A 23,028-nucleotide genomic window follows, 5' to 3' on the forward strand; every position below is an offset into this window, starting at 1 on the left:
ATTCCTTAACCGATTGTTCAGCTTGTGCCCCAACATAAAAGGTTGTATTAAATGTGTTTGCTAACAATAAAATATACAAAATCATCTTTTAAAAATACCTATAAATGACATTCACTGAATTAAAGGGGAAAAAATACTTTTTATTAAGTTTAATTCAGTAAAAAAAACTGCAAAAAATCCTATTGTTATCAAGTTTGTTTTCCATTTAGAATTGTCTAAAAATCCTTAAAACAAGATACATTTACTTGAGAAGCAACATATAAGCTATTTAGGAGATGGCGGGTGAGTTGCGACATGGAACAAGAGCGAACGCCGCCTTGGCGATTTATATACGCTACTGTCTCTGTGTTGTCTGAGCGGATCAACACTTGCTAGCCAGCAACTCTAGGCAGTTGATATGCCAACCAAGCCGCGGCTCTATCCAAGAGCCAGCGGCTGCGTGCCCATTGCACACGGCTCCCCAGCATGATTGGGATGTGTCTGTAGTAACTATGACGTGTCTGAACACCTGCTGTATCTGAACCCCGTCATGAGACGGTGGCGTCCTTCTCCTGCAGGGAGCTCTACGCTGGGGATGAGAGCTGGGCCTGGGCAGAGCTGCATGGGGTTTCACCGCCACAGGGCGACGCCCTCAGCAAGCAGACGTGGGATCTTGAGCCACAGCAGGGCAAGATGTGTTGAATGGCCTCTGTCTGTTTCCTTATCGCAGAGAACTGCTGGGCGAAGTCCTCAATGGTATCGCCAAATAGGCCTATCTGGGAGATGGGGGCGTTGAGAAAGGGAGCCTTGTCGAAGTGCCGCATCTCGACCAGATTCAGCCACAGGTGACGTTCATGGACCTCGAGGGTGGCCATCGCCTGTCCGAGTGCATGCGCTGTGACCTTCATGGCCCGAAGGGCGAGGTCGGTCGCAGAGTGCAGTTCCTGCAGCACATCAGGATCAGGACTACCCAGGTGCAGATCTTTTAACGCCTTGGCCTGGTGGACTTGCAGGAGGGCCATGGCATACAGGGCAGAGGCGGCCTGTCCAGCAGTGCTTTAGGCCTTGGTCACCAGATATGACGTTATCCTACAGGCCTTGGAGGAGATTGTCAATTGATCCCGCCAGGTGGTGGCGTTTTGCGGGCACAGGTTCACAGCAACCGCCTTCAAGGGTAGTGACGGACGAGCAAGGAACTCGGTTTCCGTATCACTTCTCGCATGTACTCTGTTGTGAAACATAATTTGGAGTCCAGGCAGAAGAGTTGGGGATTCGTCAATAGTGAAATGTTTGTAATGTGTTCACCCCTGTCACCGATTCGTTGTGTAATTTGAAAACACTACGACTTCCATGACAAGACAGACAGTTGTCTAATATGAACGGTACCACAATCTGACGTGTTTGAAAGTCCTGTAGTGTGTAGGAGGCATAAGATATAAATCTGGGGTGTTTCCTTTAAAGACGCTCGACACACAAGATTTGCTCCAGCTCCACTTATTCCACAATGAGAGTGCTTTTGTATTTACTTATTTTGTATTTTTCCATTATAATTCCCTCATACTTTGCAATCGACATCACCTGAAGCTGTTTGGAAAGTTTAGAGTGCATCTGGACTGTGAGCTGTGTAATTCTTCCTCTCCTCAGTGAGGCCTGAGCTGCTGTGCTGCACTTATCATTAGAGTTTAATGTGATCTCATGTTATGTTAAAAGAGATCAAATGACTATTCGACAATGAAAATGTTTGTCGACAATTCTCTATTGTCGACACTGTCAATGCATAACAACATCAATGCCTATTTAAATAATCAGCACTCCCATGGCGGTGGTGCTCTCTTGGCTCATAAACGGAAACAGAGAGGACAAATATCTACTGTCTGTGGCCTCACTACTCCTGAACACTAAAGGAGACATATCTGGACTATTTTTCACTATTTTTGTATACAAACATGTACTACACAGACGTCTTTGTTGTCATCTTTCTGGCATGCGTTTAAAAGACACAGTGTCAAGTTTCAACTCTGACAAGTTTCATCAGCTGCTGTGGTTCCTGTTGTTTTGTCGCTTTAACTGCCCAACAAACTGTTCTATTGCCTATCAGCGCTATTTTTAATTGTTGGTGTATGTATACGACGCACTAGAATGTCTTTGACCATTTTGATTTGTTTCCGGCAATGTGCACCTCAGTGCAGGATGATAAACTGGATGTGTGCGTCATGTCAAACAGTCTTAAACGAGTCTTTGTCAAGGAATTGTCACTGAAGGTATGGGACAGTTAAAAACACTATTGGACCCGTTAAAAAAACGTAAGCAAACAGTTCCATTCATTAATATTTCAAATGCCATGATTGTTTATTATGCTGACGTGCTGTGCACATCCTTGAGGCTGTCTACACCAGCACATCGAAACAAACTTTCTGTAATGTTTCTTTGTGTTGTTGGCAGTAGTAGCGGCAGCGCAAAATGGAATGGGACACCTGTTTGCTTACTGTTGGAGTGACGCACCGCAGCAGATGATTCCATGGAAGACCGCATCATTGATTATAGTGTCTGGTGTAGACAGGGTGTGAGTGTTAACAGTTGTGCTTGAGATGAATACTGTAAAAATATTCGGATGCAATGTGTTGGATGTGCATTGTGAGTAAACAGTGAAATGTAAATTTTTTGTGTTTTGGTGCTTGTTTATTCTCTTCTAATTGAGTTTCAAAAATGGGTGAATATGAGGGGCTGCACGCTGTGAGCCAATCATAACAGAGGGCGTTTACATTTAAATTTAAAGGAGGAGTTGAGGCAAAAATCAAGCTTTTCAGAAAGATGGTCAGATACGGATTTGAAAATGATCATATATTACAAAATGATGACTGTTTTGCTGAAATAAAACTTTACTAACATTATCAGTGGACCTCAGGGAAGATAATAAAACTATAAACAAAAGAGCATTTCATGACTCATTCAAGACTGAGTGATCAGAGATAACACGCATTCAGAAGTGGTTTACGTCTTGCCCTTGAGGAGCGTGCACACGCCACTGATAAGGAGCATCTTCGCGAGGATGGTTGAGGAGCTCGGTCTTTAGTGGTCCCTTCCAGAAGAACCAGAATAGTCTCGCCTGGATGAATGTTTTTTGCAAACCAGCTGTCGTCAACAAACCAAGAGTGCACCATTCTTCCCTGAGGTCCACACGGAGCTCACAAAGGCTTGCCGTGTGTCTTAATCGTTCAAGAATATTTCTTTAGTCTTTTGGTTATACTTATGACACTGTGTATATTAACATGTATTTTGTGCAATGCCTTGGCCCATAGACTTCCATTGTGTATTACTATAAACTTATGAACTAAGGGATGAGTAAAAAATGAGTTGGTAATCAACAACACAGGCGAGCTTAAGTTTTATTGAACCTGGAACATTCTTTTACAGTAGACATATACATATTGTAAAAATTAAGCCATGAATGTAAATAATGTGAAAAAACTGTGGGATCATGATGCTTTGGGTTAACTGGTGAAGCAAAATGTCTGAAAGAAACTAAACAAAAAATAACAACAACAACAAAAACATTCATGAGCATTATTACAGTCCAAACAGGCTGTGGAATAGCATCTTGTTTTAATAGTAAAGAGAGAAGTTTAATACACAGAATGACATCACCAAAACAAGTCACAATGATACAGCAGAAAGTACATGATCATCACAGAGGATGTCTGATTTTTTTTTATGTTCCCAATCCCAAAAATATCAGTACATGTGTTTACAGCACTACATGAGCAAAGAGAGCATCTGCACCATGTCAGAAGAATTACCCTGGTAAACTACTAAAAACAGTGTCGCAAACTAGCAGTAACAACTTACAAATTGTTCTAGTTAGTTTTTTATCCCCACTTCATTTCAAACCATGTAAAAAGAGAGCAAGATTTACAAGTAGTTAAACATTTGACAAATGAGAGTTTACTTTTCTTGTAGTTTTCTTTTTTTCTCTCATAAAGACAAGGATGATTTAAAAAAGGCACAATGGAAGGTGAAAAATGATCATTTACAGTTCTAGAATATTCAGCTGAAAACGAGAGAAAAGTTGTAAAAAGATTAGTCAAAGGGGTTGCAGTTATGTTGCACTAGTTTTCATGTCTGTCATAGAGATGAGCAACAGATTTCACGAGTACATCACAGTGCTCTCTGAGAGTGGAATTGAAATATGACTGAATTTATGCTACCATACAGTACATTGACAAAGGAACTTCATGGTGAAATCGTGGTACATTTGAATCTGGTTTTCTAAAATGTTTATTTTCAAATGAGGGCCTTGAATAAAACATTTCCATACATACACCACCGATGGGGAAGAGAACATTTTGTTTTTCAACCTCCCTCTATGCAACATACCTTTGGCTTTCTAAAAAAGAAACAGTGCCTTACATGACATTTTCGCTTATAAAGGTATTGTTCACCCAAAAATGAGGATTAGTCATACAATTTGCATGAAACCAATGATATTTGATGCCACTGATGTCAAAACTGGCCACTCATATACGAAGAAGACTTGAGAGCTACGGCTATAGGGACGATTTTCAATGAAAATGGCTTATATATCAGTATGCTCCTCACAGAAAGCTATCTTATGGCTTCAGAAGACTTTGAATATAGTGCATGAGTCATATGGACAACTATTATATTCCTTTTCTTGGGTCTTTTTGTCATTTTTGGAGCTTGACAGCCCCAGTCCCCATTCACTTTTATTGTACGGATTAGAGCGATGTGAACATTCTGCAAAAATGTCTCCTTTTGTGTTCCATGGAAGACGTACGGGTTTGGAATGACATAAGAGTGATTAAATAATAACATAATTTTCATTTTTGGGTGAACTTTTCCTTGAACCAGTCCCTTCAACAGAAAATAAGTGTGTGTGTGTGTGTATGTGTGTTGTGTGTGTGTGTGTGTGTGTGTGTGTTTGTGTGTTTGTTTTACATTTTACCATTCTAAACCTTAATGTGATTGCTTTTGAAAGTAAAAGGATCTGATTATATGGCCTTTGGCCCCCCTCTTAATTTCCAATGGGCACCTTCAGAGCCATGGGCATATAACATTACATCTATGTCTTAAAAATCTTACCATAATGCAAAAACATAGATGTGTGTGTTTTGAGGCTGTACATATTATTTACAGTGATATGGAGGACGTAGCTCTGAAATACTAATTCAAATGCTTAGGGCTTTTAAAATACTAATTCACAATAAACCATTGCACAGAGAGAGAGACAGAGAGAGGGTTACAAAAAATATTAATAAAAAGTATTAATGGTGCAACAAGTATTTTTCTTTATACATTTTTGTTCTTTTTCCTTTTTTTTTATTCTTTTTTTTATTATTAATTAAGTCATACTATCACACCCTTGTAAAAACATCTATTTGCTGCTTGGAATTCACAAGACCAAGCTTTTTTAAAAAAAAAAGTCAGTATGAAAAATTAAAAATTATTCATTTAAAAAAATGGCTGAATGTTGAAAGATCTGATCTGCGTCTTAACAGTAACGTTCTTCTCAAATTTCTCATATATATAAAATTAATTTCAACAGTATATCACATGTACAAACTGGGTTGTTGTTGTCAAAATTCACGTGTAAACTGCAGCATATGCCCCGCATATACTTAGCGTTTTCATCAGTCACTACAAATCTATTATCAAAACAGGAAAAAACACGGAAAATGGATGCAGCAAATTCTCAAGCAGCAAATAGTGCGCTGACCATCGCTGCAAAGCATCAGAGATTAAAGGCTGCAAAGGTGATGCATGCAGTCATCCAGGACACTAGGGTGGCGATGTTGATGTTTCCAAGATAGAGAGGAACAGCGATATCTCTGTGATGGGATTTCATATTGATTGGAGGGCAAAGCAGAAAGAGTCTACATGGACTCCCCCTGTGAATCATCATCTTCCATAGACAGAGGCAAGTAGAGATCCTAGAGGAAACAGAAATGGGTTGAAATGAGGAAATGAGGATGTTTTCATAGTTTCCAACCCATTAACTTGGGGAAGCAATATTTGAATAAAATTTGATTAATGTGATTGTTTCATGAGAAAGACAGGTAGGAAAGATAGTAAAGTGTTAAAAGTATGGCTTTGTTCAGAATGGAATACTTAGACGCTTTTCCACGATTGGGCCGAACGGTTCTGAGCACGGTGGTCAACGGTTCCAGTAGCATTTCCACCTGAACATTTCTTAGCACAGTTAGCTATCCGTTCTCGGAACTGTGCTGATGAAGTGGCTTTAGTGTATTTAGTAGTGCTGTCATTAGTTTCAAATTTTAATCGCAATTAATAACATAATTTTTCATAGTTAATCGTGATTAATTGCAAATTTTGAAAATGCTGAAATTGTTCTCTGAATATACTTATTTTCCTGTCAAAATGCATTTTTTCCTTCTTATAAAAGAAAACAAAACAATATGTAACAATAAAATGCTTTTTCTTGTTCCATACAAAGCCTTACACAGTATTAAGATAGAAATGCACTAAAATAGCAACAAGTCAAGTAACATTAAACGTTTCCCAAAGTCTAAGTAGGTACTAGTCCCCACATATTCATTTCAATGGACATTAAATCTCTTAAACTCTCATCCTCCACAATATTAATCAGCCAGCAGACTGTGTCATCAGCCAGAATCTGCGTTCATGATTCGTGTTAGGTCATCAGCGTCAAGTGCCGCTTTGAACTCCTCATGAAAAGTGCTTGCAGACAAAAATGTCTCATGCAGTGTTTTGGTGATAGTTAAGACTTGGCGTGCTTCGATAATTAAAATGTGCCTGACATAGACTGAAAAATACTTGATATCTGTCATAAGTCCCAGGCTTGTGTTGTACAACAAATAGGGTTAAGAGTCCTTTCTCCATAACTCTCTCACTGACACTGAATCACTGCTGTGTTTTGTTTGTGGTGTGTGCGTCAGTGTAATGAGTCCGGACAGTCACATCGCAGAGGTCCGCCCTTACAACCAGTGTTTATGCTGTATTAATGGTAAATGTCTTAATTGTAATTAAGAAATATTAATGCTTTAAACATTTTAAATGTATTACATACGTTAAGTCAGTCTATCCTAATCCTGTTCCAATGTCAGCAAGCCCATATAAGAAAGGCACAGTTTAGCAATGGTTCCCGTTCAGCCAAATAATGTAAAGAAAGTTATTGTGTACTGCTTATGCCATATTGCACTGTTTATAAGTTATACTGCGTACCATTTAAAAAAGTAGTATTGACTGAGTAAATGTTTCAAACAGTTATATGCTTTATTGTCACATGACCTCACTATGATGCATGCCTAATTCAGCTAGTGGCACCCAGTTACCTTCTTGGAAATAAATATAGTCAATATCCAATTTTGTGTAAATTTACATTACAAATAAATCAACAGCGCAACGGCAGCTTCAAGCATTGCTTTGCCCTCCAAATGACAAGAGTTGCAGAAAGTGCCACCAAGGGAGAATTTTTAGAGTTTTTCCAGTAAGAAAGCAGGTCTGCACAGTTAACATGTAAAACATCTATTTGGACATAAAAGAGAAAAAAGTCCTGGCAAGTGCTTTGATACATTCATTGCAGAAATCTAGTGAGCGAAATACAGCCAGCTCAGTGGGAATCCATGTACTCAGTAATTTTGCATGATGGACTTCTGGTGGCAAAGAAATTTCCCTATTTGAATTCCAAGTAGGGTTCAAATTAGGTCAATTTTAACACTCAAATTCGCAGTGTTGACCAATAGGAAGTGTTGTTGGTTAAGCAGTGACTTCTGTGGGCAGTGTTTCGTACATAGCTACACTTATTCACAGTGGACAAGCAAGTCATTTTAGCAGTGAGTTTCTTTATTACTTCACTCTCCCAGAGTTCAATGTAGAAGCAGCATAAAAAATAGGCTTCTTAACAAGTAATTATGTGGGTTTTTATGTGGGTTCTTCGCCTGTAGGATTTCACCATGCAAGGGTAAATGGGACAGAGCCTAGTGGTTTCAGATGTGTGCTAATCATCGCCTCCCTTGTGGTAGGCCGCATTGTGCCCTCAATGCATACTTCAGCCAAGCCTGCAATGATGCAAGCTTCACAGTGGACCACTTTCTGACACTCTATGTGGCAGTTGCCAATGTGTGGACTCTTAGAAGGATTGCAAGGGCTTAGGGTGCCATTTGGGACAAGGCCAAGATATGCATACTGTGCAAAAATAGAACACGTAGCATGGTTGTATGCCATTTCGATCATATCCAAAGAGAGGAAGAAGAATGGTGTAAATTGGAAGAAGGTTACCTTCTGTTTGCGGGCGTTGCCGGGACTGGTCGGGGTTGATATGGGAGACTGCTTAGAGATGGGTGTAGAAAGCTGACTACTGGAACCTGTTCCATTAGCTTGAGTAATACAGAGAAAGGAAAATAGATAATGAAAAATTGGCCTCATCAAGCTTAATAGTTCAACTCATTAAAAAATCATAATGATTTATTTACAGGAACAAATATTACTCTTAGCTTTAAGCACAATACAGACTGTAAATTACATTTGCTAGTTAAGGCTGTTAAAACACATTTTTCACTGACCTTTAACCCCAAAACATTTTTAAAGTAATAACAGGGATGACACAAAACATGTTTTGAAAGATAAATGCCATGGGCTATTAATACAGGACCTATACTGTATTCTTAATGTGTGAGTAATTATAAGGCACGTCGAATCTGAGTGAGTTTACCCAGGCCACATCCACACTACTGCATTTTAATTTGAAACTGCAACTACATTTTTTCTAGGTTTTGTCCTGCCATTGACACACTGAGATTTTTGAGACACTGAGATTTTTGAAGAGCTGAGACACACTGAGACACACTGAGATTTTTGAAGAGCTTTTGTTCTTTGCATTGTAGTGTGGACAGTGAAAACAGAAATATCTGAAAACGATGATGTATTTGTTGTCATTTGATGCAGTCATTTGATCCATTCAAACCAAAATAATCAAGACGGCAGCCCATGTTGCAGCAGTGTTGTGTGCCTGATATTAATTTTGATAGCGTTGTTAAAGATAAATGTTACGTTGTACAATCTTCACATTAAATCCTTCAAAGGGAGGTTGAATGGCTGGCACACTGGTGCAGTCAAAACGACCTGAAGATGAACACGCTCAAAAGATTGGAGATGATTGAACACCCCAACATTGACCCCCGCTCACATCCTAAACAGCACTGTGGCAGCAGTGGAGCCATTCAGGTTCCTGGGCTCTACCATCTCACAGGACCTGAAGTGGGAGACCCACATTGACTTCATTGTGAAATAGGCCCAGCAGAGATTGTACTTCCTTTGACAGTTGAGGAAGTTCAACCTGCCACAGGTGCTTCTGATACAGTCCTACTCATCAGTCATTGAGTCTGTCATCTGCTCTTCAATAACTGTCTGGTTTTCGTGCAGCTATGAAATCAGATATCAGAAGAACACAAAGGGCAGATCGGACTGCTGAGAGGATTATTGGTTGCCCCCTGCCCCCCCTTCAAGAACTGTACACTTCTAGAGTGAGGAAAAGGGCTGGAAAAATCACTCTGGACCCCACTCACCCAGCCCACTACCTTTTTGAACTGTTGCCTTCTGGCTGGTGCTACAGAGTAGTAATAGTAGAAAGCAGTTCCATGCACAAATGCATTTTTATGACCAATCTCACTTTTTCCTAATTGTTTTACATTTACTTGTTCAATGAACTGTTGTGCAGCTGTGGCCAAAAGTATTGGCAGTGACATACATTTTGTGTTTTGCAAAGTTTGCTGCTTCAGTATTTGTAGATAATTTTTTCACATGTTTCTATGGTATACTGGAAAACAATGATAAGCGTTTCATAAGTTTTAAAGGCTTTTATTGGCAAAAACATTCAATATATGCAAAGAGTCAATATTTACAGTGTTGACCCTTGTTCTTCATAACCTCTGCAATTCGCTCTGGCATGCTGGATATCAGCTTCTGGGCCAAATCCTGACTGATGGCGATCCATTCTTGCCTTATTAGTGCTCGGAGTTCATCACAATTTGTGGGCTTCTGTTTGTCCACTCGCCTTTTGATGATTGACCACAGGTTCTCTATGGGATTAAGATCCGGGGAGTTGCCTGGTCATGGATCCAAAATTTCAATGTAATGATCTCCGAGCCACTTCATTATCACTCTTACCTTGAGACATGGTGCTCCATCATGCTAGTAAAATGCACGGATCATCATCAAATTGCTCCTGGATCGTTGGGAGAAGTTGCTCTTGCAGGACGTTTTGATACAATTCTTTATTCATGGCAGTGTTTTGGGGCAGAATTGTGAGAGAGCCCACTCCCTTGGATGAAAACCAACCCCACACATGGATGGTCTCAGGATGCTTCACTGTTGGCACGACACAGGACTCATGGTAGCATTTACCTTTTCTTCTCTGGACTATCGGTTTTCCAGATGTCCCAAACAGACTGAAGGGGGCTTCATCAGAGAACATTTCTTTGCACAAGTCTTCTGCTGTCCAATCCTTGTACTTCCTACAGAATATCAGTCTGTCCTTGATGTTTTTCTTGGAGAGAAGTGGCTTCTTTGCTGCCCTTCTTGACACCAGGCCATTGTCCAAAAGTCTTCACCTCACTGTGCGTGCAGATGCACTCACACCAACCTGCTGCCAATATTGAGCCAGCTCTGCACTAGTGGTGACACGATTCCTTAGCTGACTCCTCAGTAGGAGACGGTCCTGGCGCTTGCTGGACACTCTGGGATGTCCTGAAGCCTTCTTCACTGCAGCTGAACCTCTCTCCTTGAAGTTCTTGATGATCCGGTAAATGGTTCTTTCAGGTGCAATATTCTTTGCAGCAATTTCCTTGCATGTGAGGCCATTTTGATGCAGAGCGATGATGGCTGCACATCTTTCTTTAGAGGTAACCATTGCTAACAAGAACACAATGATTGGAAGCACTTCTTCCCTCCTTTTATAGCAATCAGTCTGCTCTTATAATACAATCAGAATGATAGAGGGATTTCACCTGACTAGTACTCATTCACACTTTCCCAGGCACTGCTGATATGATTAGAAAAATTATGTTGGCTGGTCATTTTGCCAGGACCAAAAAACAGTGAAATTTGGGTTTTTGTGATAAAGTAAATGTTTTTGGCCAATGAAGCTTTTTGCAATTATTTATCTGATCACTCTGCACAATCATCTAGAAACAATGTGAATCAACACCACAACAACTGAAGCAGAAAAATTTGCGAAACACACTCGCAATACGTGCAATATGGCCCTAAAGCAGCACTGCCGTGATAACCTGCAGCCGAATCGCAGCAGTGCTGTTGTAGGGCCATATCACACTCTTGCTCATGTAATATTTATTGGATATATATATAGTCTTATTGTGTATTTATATATATATATATATATAGTTATATTTTCTATTCATTTTATTTTTAGTCTATTTTTTTATTATTATCTCTGTCTTGTTGTATTGTTTGTGCACTGGAAGCTTCTGTCACAGAAACAAATTCCTTGTATGTGCAAGCATACTTGGCAATAAATCTAATTCTGATTCTGATCAAAGGCGACGAGAAGTTTACTAGGAATTGCTGTCTGGTAACAGAACACAAGGACAACTGCGAGGATAACACCATAAATGGAATGGTGATTTTTCGCATGTGCATTAAACGATTTAAGAGTTTTCATTTGTTTGAATGTTGACGAGAAACATTTTGAAAATGCTTGTGGATGGAGAGTGTATCAAAAATAAAAATGCCATTTTCAAATGTATCCGGATGTGTAATGTGGACGTAGTCTCAGTATTGAAATGACAAGCATGTTCATTCCAAGCTTACTGTGATGGGGTTAAAACAGTTAAATAAATAAATAAATAAATAAAACCTGTTCCCAGCATGCACCAGGTTTGATTAATTAATGAGCTTGAATGGTTTCACTGTTTGCAAGTTTCTTTTTGTTGAATTTGTTGTTACAGTATGTTTTGTAACTTCTTATTTAACCATTCGTGATAAAAATAATATCTGTTGATTGATGAATTTTTGCCCTAATATCACAAGTCCATACTAGAAATTATGATCAATTGTGAATTTTCTTGATAAAAAAATATGATCATACCTGGTAACGTGCTTGTAAAATGGATAGAAAGAGCATTTTAGCTTAGCATAAAGCTGACAATTTACACAATGTTTGTATTTTAAATACGTAATCCCGTTATATGTATCTAGAGATGATGTAGAGATGTCAGATTATACCTCCTCACAATTATTCATGAGAAGGTGTGGCCTTCATTTATGACTTAATTTTTCTGCCATCCAAGAATTGAATCATGTAATCCATAAAAGTATTTGTAATCTGATTATACTTTCTGAAATATAATGTAATCCAATTACAAGTACTTGATTTTTTAAATCCAGATCACATAATCCAAATTACAAGTAATTTGTTACTACCCAGTATATTTAGTTACACATAAATGTAGGCACTATTTGCAAAGCTGTAACTACATATTTAGAAGTAGGGGTAACAGTTTCTGTTTAAAAATTATTTGTTGATCAATAATATGAATATTATGGAGGCAGGGACCAGGCCGAGATTCTCAAGCAAAAATAGCACCTCAGAGCGAGGCCTATTACTGTATATTACCTACTAATTCATAGATAATATAAAAGTGCAAATGTGAAAAGGGGTATCAAGGAAAAACCACAGACAGAGCAAGGGAAAGAAAAGACAAATTATTGGGTTAGACAGTGTCTCAAACTAGTTTCTCCTCCGGTTGTGTGTAAATGGAGGTTTAATGCCTATGTATAATCATGTTGTCAGCTGTCGTCTAGCCAGCTGCAAGTGTGTGTGTGTGTGCGTATGTGTGTTTGCTGGAACTCATTTACACATCTCTCTTTGAATTTAGCAGGTTGCTATGATACACCCGAGCTGTGTTTACATGTGAGAGTGGTGTAATGTGGCATGCTGGCCAGAGTGCATTGTGGGCACTTAAGGCTGTTTTTACAATAAAAAACAGAGCTTTTATTTAAGTAATACAAAAACCTAAGGACCAGATGCCAGGACTAAAAATCGTTTGAGCTAATGAAGAGCAACAAATCAACAACAACAAAAAACAGTCTCGGAAGAGGAGCCAAGCACTGTTGGATGAGCTGCAAAAAGTCTTGCTCAAGAGATATGCAAAAAACTTCTCTAAAAGTGCTGAGCTCAGCCTTTCATGTCCTAATTAAATGCATGGGTGGTTGTATATTAATAAGTAGTAATTTGTATTCTAGGTTAGCCTTACTATGTTGATGCTCAGCAGACTCAGTAGGTTGATGCTCAGTAGGTGAAATGGTTAGTTTCGGAACTAAAAGTGTTCCACAGCGTGAAGACACTGGAGAAACCTTTTAAGTTCCTCAAAGAAAGATTTCCGAAGAACAAATCAATGCACTGGTGCTTTAAATAACCAGAACACTGATCTGAACAACCCATAATGAACATAACCAATTGTAAAAATGGTTCTTAATTTGAAGAGAATTCTTTGCTGAACCTACAGTAAAGTGCTGCAAAAAACATTGAAGACTATTTTTGTATTATTATTATTTTTGAGAGTGCAGTATAGCAATTGTGAGCCAGACACACTCACACACCTAATATTATACAGTATAATGCTGTATTATATAATATTTCAATACTTGATGAATTAATTCAGTTGAAACAGACAAACCATTTCGCAAAGTGGCATCTGCACACAAATGATCCTAAAACTTTGCAATTACTTTGAACCAACCAAGGTGCTTTTTTGTGAGCAGATCTATAACAGGTTCATCACATTAACTATGAACATGTTCAGTTCACTTTTGAAAGCCAGAAATCAAATAAACAGACCTTACTTAGATTTAGGGCAATCAGTTTACTTGCTTGTTTAATAAACATACTTAATTGGTTCAAGTAAATTAAAGTAATTGTTTTAAGTAAGGTTAACTATTTAAGTGTAAAAGTAACAAGGCCAAGTAAACTTAACTAATATGTGATTAAAGTATCATTGTTTTTATTTAAGTTTAGTTATAGTGTAACATTTGGGCAGATAGGAGCAGAAACAAGGGATTGTCTTAAGTCTATGATGAAACTGTGATATGCAGAACTCAAGTGCAGTCTTTATTTACAAAGTTGCATCCAAATGTTAAATAGATAGACCTTGGCTTGGCTGTGGCAAACAACAGCACAATGTTACACCTACAATACGCTACAAAAGGACTAGAGAATATTAGGGTTATAAATACCTGGACAAAAAGGCAGCACATGACAAAGACAACCAATGACAAGACTTAATAACAAGACTTCTAAAACATGAACTAATGAAAAGTTCAGACTGATGACAAGACAATAAACCAATGAGAACAAGACACAAGAACATGAGGGAAACAGGATAGACATGACAAGACAAGTGAATTCATTTCACAATAAAAGACATGAAAACAGGAATCTAAACATGAAACAAGAACACACAAATACGTTACATACACACCCATCCCAAGGCCCAACAATAAACAAAAACAAAAGTTAATGAGGGGACTAGGTAGGGGGGAACTAGGTGGCGCTGCAGGCCACAAGGGATCCGGCGGAACCATGGTAAACCATGGCAGACCAGGCATGACTACAGAAGGCCATGACTGAGCAGGCGAAGGGCCCAGAGACTGGTGTGGACCCGGTGGCCAGGGAAGTGGCTCCAGGAAGGGAGCAGGGTCTGGCGACCTGGGAGACGGCCTAAAGAAAGGGCCAGGGGACCAGGACAGATCTGGTGGGCGGCCAGAGTACCAATCCCGACAGGGCAGATGGCTAGGGAGACGGAACAGATCCAGTGAAATGGCAGACCAGGCAGACAAGGAAGCAGACCCAGGGAACCAACAGGGACTAGGATGTGGTTTGAGTATAGCCTGGTCAGACAGAGGACCGGCTGCTGCATCGGGCCGGATAGATTGGTGGGAAGCCACAGCAGGCTAGGCAGATAAAGCGCCAAACGCAGGAAATTGTAGGAGACCAGGCAAGGGAGCAGCCAACTGGGACTGGACGGCAGCTGCTGGGAACTGTAGGAGATCAGGCAGGGTGGTGGCCTCTTGGGACTGGACAGTGACCGCTGGGTACTGGACAGACTGGGCGGCGGCCGCTGGCCAGGGGTCATTCTGGAGGTGGGCAGCTGCTGGGAAATCAACAATCTTATGAACAAACAGACTGGTAGCTGGTTTCTGATGGGTTCTGGCCACTGGACTGAGCAAAAGACTGGTCGTTGGCCACGGGGAACAGGACAGGCTTGTTGACAGCCTCCGTGGCCGTAAACACTGGCAGCTGAGCAGCGGCCCTTCTCCTCCTCTTCTGGACAGCCAAAGTAACTGCTATGGGAATGTCCGAGACTTCAGACGCTGGCTCTGGGACGGCCGAGGCTTCAGGCGCTGGCTCAGGGACGGCCAAGGCTTCAGGTGCTGGCTCGGGAACGGCCAAGGCTTCAGGCGCTGGCTCGGGGACGTTGGCCACTGTAGAAGTGTTGATTTTCTTGTCAGCCACTTCCACAGAAAACAGTGGACCACTGAGGCACAGGACATAGTCGATGTATTGTTCCAGAGTCCAAGGAATTTTGCCCCCGGGCATCAGGGAACACATTTATTTAAACCACAACGAAATAAATCTTTGAGGGCAACATCATTCAAATTCCCAAGGTAACCACAGTCCACAAAAATCAGAAACATAATCCTCAAGGGAACAATCCCCTTGACGTAGATGCAAGAGTTTGACTGGTGGGTTCATAACTGCGGTCAAGTATTCTGTAACGTTCGGGAAGGCAGAAGCAGGAACAAGAGATAGACTGAAGACAATGACGAAACAATGTGCAGAAACCTAGTGCAGTCTTAATTTACTAAGTGGCATCCAGACTTGAAATTCCTCCAAGATGTGAAACATTAACTTAAATATGAACATGAGCATAAAGCAGAATATAAACCAGACAATACCTTGACTTAGCTATGTGGCAAACAACAATACGATGTTACAACTACAATACTTGACAAAGGACTAGAGAACATTAGGGTTGTAATACCTGGACAAGGGTAACACATGACAAGGACAACCAATGGTAAGACTTAATAACAAGTGTACTAAAACATGAACCAATGAAAAGACAAGACTGCAAGTTAAAAAGACAATAAACCAATGAGAACGAGACACATGAACATGAGGAAAATAGGATATCACATGACTAGACAAGGAAGTGAACTAATTTACATTGAAAGACTTGAAAATATGAACATGAATCTAAACATGAAACAGGAACACACAAAAGCATGTCTTTTACAGCATGAGGGAAATTATGACTGGAATCTCGGCTAGTCATATGGCACATTGGATTCTCTAATGGTGACTTCACACAAATCACTATCAAAATGTTATCAACTAGCTAAAACAAAACAACCACAATAATCATAAGAATGAACTCTATATATACACTTTTTATGATTCTTTAATTTGAGTAAATTTCACAGGTAAATGAAATAATTACATTTTAGTTAACTTTTCGAAGCTGGTGTTCCCAGCATGCACCAGGCTTGAATAATTAATGAGCTTGCATTGTTTCACAGTTTGCAAGTTTATTTATATCATTTTTATTGTTGATTATGTTGTTAGGTTTGGTAAATCTTATTTTGTGAAGTCTGAAGTTCATTTTCTACTTAAAATTACCTGTTCATGTTTTTTTTTAATCTGTTGATTGTTACCGTCATCGTATTTTGTGCACCAAGTGTTCAGGTCTGCATGTGCAGCTCTAAGTTTAGCTTATGTAGCCATTTAAGAAAGATGATGTTGTCTAATAGACTACATAGCATGCATTAAGCTTTCCTGGGGTAGGCTCGTGTGTGTCATGTGGTTCTGTTCAAAACAAAGTATGAAATGCTAGCTCACTTTTAAAAGCTTGGCTTAATTCATGCTACATTGCTTAAAGGTGCACATAGTAAAAAGCTTTTACTCCATAAGAAATTAATTGTAATTTTGCAATGTATGTAGAAACATCATGAGCCCTCACATTTAAATGAAGACTCCGGTCATGTCAGTAACCTTATGAAAGCTGTTTTATTCTACATGGAGAGGTTCCACACATGGGAGCTGCCATGTTTGAATCACATGACCAGACGAATACAACTCGCTTAATCTCAGTAACCGTCCTGTTATTTGACACTTTCACTTATTGATTAAAGTAATCATGGCTGACTGTAAATACAACATTTCTACAACGGCATCTGATACTGAAAACAGTTGTTTTTAAATGATGCTGCATCCAAACCACTAGGTGTCAGTATACGTCCAAATGAAACTTTCAAAAAGGTTACTGAGTGCACCTTTAAGTAAAATGCACAAACAAAGAGAGAGTGAAGTTTACTTAAAAAGATTATTGCTAAATAAACTTAAGAATTTTAAATTGAAGCCACCAAGATTTGAGTTGCCTTAACTTGAAAATATGACCTGTTAAATTTACTAGCAATTTCTGTGTGGAAACAGTTACTTAGGGTTTATTTTAAATAAACCCCACCAAATAAAAAAATATTTCATTGAAAATAAAAAAAGAGTTTGTGCGATCATTTATATATATTTTTTTTAATAAATGTCAAATGGTTTATATTTTAATGCAATGATACTTTGATCTAATGATTCAATTATTTTTATGTGTGGTAACTGTAATGATGTAAAAATATAGAATAATAATAATAATAATAAAAAACATATAAAAGAAGAAATTGTGAGATGTATGATATGAAAACAGGAATTGGTGAATATTAAACAACCAAACAAACAAAAAAGAGCCAAATATGAAATGCTCAAAATGTCATTTTTCTTTTATTTCAAAAGGAGAGCTGTGTAATTAACCCAAAATTTACAAGATGAGCTTTAAAACAAGAGGGGGAAAAGAAACAGGAAAATGAATAGATAAAAAAACATCAATCCAGCCACCAGTGATACAGTGAACTAATAATTTAAAGCACACAGACCATTTGAAAATAAAGTTAGCATCCCATAATTTGAAATTCTTAAAATCTCAATTGTCAATCCTATTTGTGAATCAAATTTGTCCCTTTTGCCTTATTATAAAAGACCCCATGAAATCAAAATAGAAGTGTAATGGCTCCAAAAAGTTGACAAAATACACTTAAGCAGATATAAACATTTAAAATGTAAAGTTTTTTAAGTAAATGTCAATAAAGAAAAGAACTGAATTTGTCAAAACTATTTCATGGGGTCTGTACCTTAATGATTAAGGACTATGTGGTCCTGCCACCACAAGATGGCAGTCATATCATCATATCATCATACAATCGGCTATAAAAAAAAAAAAAGGTCAAAGAGGACATATTAAAGGTTTCTTTGCTCCTATCACTAAGAATCTCATCATCTTCACAGTCAGTTTTTTCCTCTTTGACCTCCTAAGGATAGAAAGTTTAAAACTGAACCTAACATAATGGTACTATAGATTTGGTTACTTTATTTGTCTATATGTTTGTTTGTGTTGATGCCTTTTGGTTATAGCCTAACTCTCTGCTATTTGTGTTGGTTCTGAAGTTTGCAAGCATGCAAACTTGAGTCTCTTTACTTTCATCCTCAGATTAAAACTTGTCCCGTGCCTCAGTCTCCCTCAGAGGACTGAGTGATCGTCCCTCTGAAATATTAAACATGTAGCACAGCAAAATCTGTCTAGCTGTCTACTCATATTAAACTCAAACTGTTGTGTGACAGACAAACCCGTCTCTAAAACTTTTATACATAATTAATCTGCTTATTTAATGAAACTAGCTCCCACATGTAACATATTATATTGTATTATATTATATTATATTAAAAGCATTTTGACAGCATCCATGCACAGAGGGTTAATTGCACAAACCAATGCAAGAACACACACAGCAAACATAAGCAATTCTGAGATTATGATTAAATAACAAAATGAAAATGACGTGTTAAAAAATATTAAAACATAAAAAAGAACATTCATGATCATGGATATATTTAACTGCATAAGCAAAAATAAAGGGATAGCTATATAATATATATTTTTAATATAATGGAGAAAGCAGAGTAAAATGAAGTGTCGAGTAAGTTTAAAGCTTGTTAATCATACATGAAAGAAATCACAGCGTTTTGTTGTGGATTTGACTGTTGAGTTAGTAAAGCATCATTATGGAGTAAAAGGTGTGTTGAGTTGACATGAATCACATAATTATTGGCTCACTGGAATCAGCCGGAGACTTGCTGCGTCGCACGGGGCCAGGACTCTTAGTGGAGCCCCTCTGTCCTTTGGGAGCCTTCATCACCCGGCACTCTACAGCAAGAGTCACAAAAACAGAGAGATACACTTGAAATAAAGACACCAACATGGAATGTCAGCAACATACGGTAGACGTTGAGCAAGAAACAATTTAGAAAACTATCGGCCCTTATCCCATTCTACCTTTGTTATTGAATTGTATTATAATTGATCTTATTTTATTTTATTAATTACATGTAATTGTGACAGGGTGGAGGGCGGTGATTTTACACACCCGGTCCCTTATCAGGCCAATCAAACCTCCGAGAGGGATAAAGGCCAACTGCGGACAGTGGTGTGACAGAGAGAGAATGTTTACAGGCAGCTGTCAGCGGTGGAGCAGTCAGGGCCGCTGTCAGGGGCGGAGGAGACACCTACCAGGTGCTGAAATGTGGCAGGGACTGAGACCGCCGACCGCGAGCGGGGAGGGGCTCACTGCCGACCGCCTGGAGTGGGAGAACCGCTGCCAGGGGCGGGAGAGACCCCTTCTGTTCCCGAGAACGTGGCGGGCGTTCCGTCTGCCAGGGGCTGGAGGACTGCCTCCGATCCGCCTGGGGAGGCGCGGCTGTCGTCCACTAGAGGGTGAAGGAGTGGCCGAGGACCAAGCTACGGCATATCGCAGAACCGGCAAGTAAGTGTTTTTTTTTCTCTCTCTCTCTCTCTCCCACTGCCCACTTTTCCCTCTCATTTAAATTTTAGTGTTTTTTGTTGGGGGGGTACTGCACTGTTACAGGGAGTACCCCCATTTTTCATTATTGTTTCCCTCCCCCTGTCCCCTCCCAGATTCAGGAAGGTGGGGATGACCTGCCGGCACACGCCCTCCCCCAAGGAAGGGGGGCGGGGGTGTACGTCATGCCGGGGGCTCCCCGGCCTGAGAGAACAAGGGAGGAATGTGATAGGGCGGAGGCGGGCCGGGTCGTGAAGCCTCCGAGAGGGATAAGGGCCAACTGCGGACAGTTGTGCGACAGAGAGAGAATGTTTACGGGCAGCTGTCCATCCTATGTGTGTGTTTGTGTCTTTTGGTTTCAGTTTTACATTAAAATATTATTTATATTGTCAAGCCGGTTCTCGCCTCCTCCTTTCCCCTGAACCCCCTTTACAGTAATTTATTTATTTATGGAAATAATTGTATTTTGGGTTTAAAATTATTTTTAATGTAATACATTTTTTGGTGTTAGTGATGTTTGTATTGATGCTTGGAAATATCGTATGTCACAGTCATACTAATAAAGCACTTTACTCAAAGTCAATGACTGAGGTAGACAAAATGACAGGGTCAGGGTTTTAGACAAAGTAGTTGCATTAAAGAATGCCCTTCTTTCTTAGTTTAGGGCTTGAGTCATTGTCTAAGCATCTGCTCAGACTAACTGCTGTCCCTGTAAAACTCCCCCAGGAGAGGAAATGGTACAGACTACAATGACTGAGCATCACTGATTTTGGGTTTGGGGAGTAACTGTAAGCATTATAGGAGATAATCATTATGTTTATGCCAGATAAATGCAGCTCTGTTATTTGAAAATGATACTGGTAAATTGTTAATTAAATAATACTGCATCTCTAAGTAGTTTCAACGTAGTTAGCTACTTTTTGTCAACAGCTTTCCTGTGGTGTAGCTTACTAGTTAATCAAAAGGTTAGCTTAATCTTTGCATAACTCACCAGTTGCACATTCTGTGGACTAATTGCCAAAGATTTGTCTCACTTTTCAGACCCCCCCCCCAATTAAAAAAGAAGACTCCAATTATTCATAAAAAATATTGTATATACTGTATTTACAATCTTATGATACCATTTTTTTTGTTATTCTAACTTTGGAAGCATGTAATTCTGGTTCTGTTCACTCCACCTCCCACCTCCCTCATTTTCAGTTCACGCACCACCACCATTGTTTCGAATATCTCGGCCTCTGAGTGGACTAGATGCTCAATCTAGGTCATTAGAAAGCTGAGTTCCTCCTCTTTGTGATGATGTATTTGTGTATGAAGATTTTATCATCAATAGTCAATAACATGTATTTCTGAAGATTTGTTTAGCATGCTTTTTGGCTGGACCGCATATTTTGTTCTGAACATCTACGATATAACATTGGATTATTCAGATAAGTAAAAAATAGCAAATTTTTTTGAAAACTAAAAGCAGATATAAAGCTTTTTAGCTATTTGGGGCTAATAGCAGAATAAAAGCGGTGTATAAAAGAGACGTTTGTGTTTGATGTCTTACAGAAATCATACTTAGCTTTGTGATTCTTTTGAAAATCTTTTGAACTGTGGTTTTAGGGCAACAGAATAAACTGTACAATCGCATGAGAATGAGAGCTTTCATTTGATATATGATTTGTCTATATAAGTGCTATTTTAAAGACTTTTATATTCATCTAAATATTTTGATTACACATGATCTCTAGGTGGCGTTGATTTGCAACGCAAATGTTTTCCTAATTTTGTTATTTTATGTAACATAAATGCAGAAGTGATGTTACCTATGAAAAGTTCAGATTCTATGCTTTCAAAAGATACGTATACGTAAGATAAAATATACGTATGTAATTTTCTCATGGAAATGTATTCAAAAATTTTACTTTCAGGGAGAAAGATATTAATGAAATTAAGTGTCCTCAGATATCTCACCAGTCTCTTATGGCAGGTCTAGACTCCGTAAAAAGGCAACAAAAAAAAATTCTGCTGACAATGCCGCTTTCTGCTTGTCAATAATTTTGCATGTTCTCATAGTATTGTAGTAGCAGCTAATTATTGAGGCTTACTGCCATTTTTATGCCATGTTGCTCATAACAGTTGCCAGCTGAGGCCGCTATTTTGCTGCTGTTGTTTTTGACAACTGATTCTGCTTGTGGCGGTCTCAATAAATCTAATTTGGTATCTAAGGGGGGCTTGGCTAATCCAACGGCTCACCTTTGGGCAGAGGTGGGTATTAATGTGCTACATATGCTCCATTACATTTAAGACAAACAGATATTTCAAGACTGATAACGTGGCCTAACTATGGGCTCTTATGACATTTTAAGTATACATTTTATATCAGTGCTGCAGTATATCAGTTCCAACTGTACATCCATGTAAACATCCACGGTAAGTGTAAATGTCTTTTGCTCAGCCGATCACGTGTTTGACTTCTGGAGCACGAGCTGACACAGCATTCCTGCGTTTGACAGATGGGGTGCGTTATTCTTATGGACAACAGAAAACAAGCTCTGAACTTAAGCCTAATTCGCTTTCAAACAGAGATAAGATGTAGTTTACCCTTAGTGTACAGAACTAATTATCTATTTCGACACTGAAAATATTGTATCTACACTGAACTAAAATCGGATGAAATCACTGAGATCACATTTTGTCCCCATTCTGTTGTTTGATGTAAACATTAACTGAAGCTCCTGACCTGTATCTGCATGACACTGCTGCCACACAATTGGCTGATTAGATAATCACATGAATAAGTAGGTGTACAGGGGTTCCTAATAAAGTTCTCAGTGAGTTTAAATAAAAGATACCAAGTGTTTCTTTACTGAATAAAGAGAAGTTAGGGTTCGGATTAGAGTAGGGTTAGATGCACATCATGTGGACCTAATCCTTTTGCATTTATTCTTAAGAGCAGTTATAAATATTAAAAACATGGACAGATATTTAGCACATTTAGCATTAACATTTCACTCATCATTTAGATGAGTGGTAAAAATTGGTGCAAAATTAATACCAATATTTCATTGTTATTATTTATAAGAGAAG

General features: G+C 39.0%; 1 protein-coding gene across 2 annotated transcripts in view; it reads right to left on the reverse strand.

The window, feature by feature from the left end:
- Positions 1-4,786: 4,786 nt before the first annotated feature.
- LOC127631403 (neuronal migration protein doublecortin-like) overlaps positions 4,787-23,028 on the reverse strand; it is an 83,008-nt gene continuing 64,766 nt past the window's right edge. The window contains exons 5-7 of one of the 2 annotated variants that reach the window (XM_052109525.1): positions 19,212-19,301; positions 8,257-8,354; positions 4,787-5,927 (exon numbers count right to left, since the gene is read on the reverse strand). In XM_052109525.1, coding sequence (XP_051965485.1) covers positions 5,871-5,927; positions 8,257-8,354; positions 19,212-19,301 — 245 coding nt within the window. In that variant the 3' untranslated portion in view covers positions 4,787-5,870. Of the gene's footprint in view, positions 5,928-8,256; positions 8,355-19,211; positions 19,308-23,028 lie in introns of both variants that reach the window. The other variant, XM_052109520.1, reaches the window with a different exon arrangement.

Source organism: Xyrauchen texanus, chromosome 3 (genome assembly GCF_025860055.1).
Source record: "Xyrauchen texanus isolate HMW12.3.18 chromosome 3, RBS_HiC_50CHRs, whole genome shotgun sequence".
In the NCBI taxonomy this organism is placed as follows: Eukaryota; Metazoa; Chordata; class Actinopteri; order Cypriniformes; family Catostomidae; genus Xyrauchen; species Xyrauchen texanus.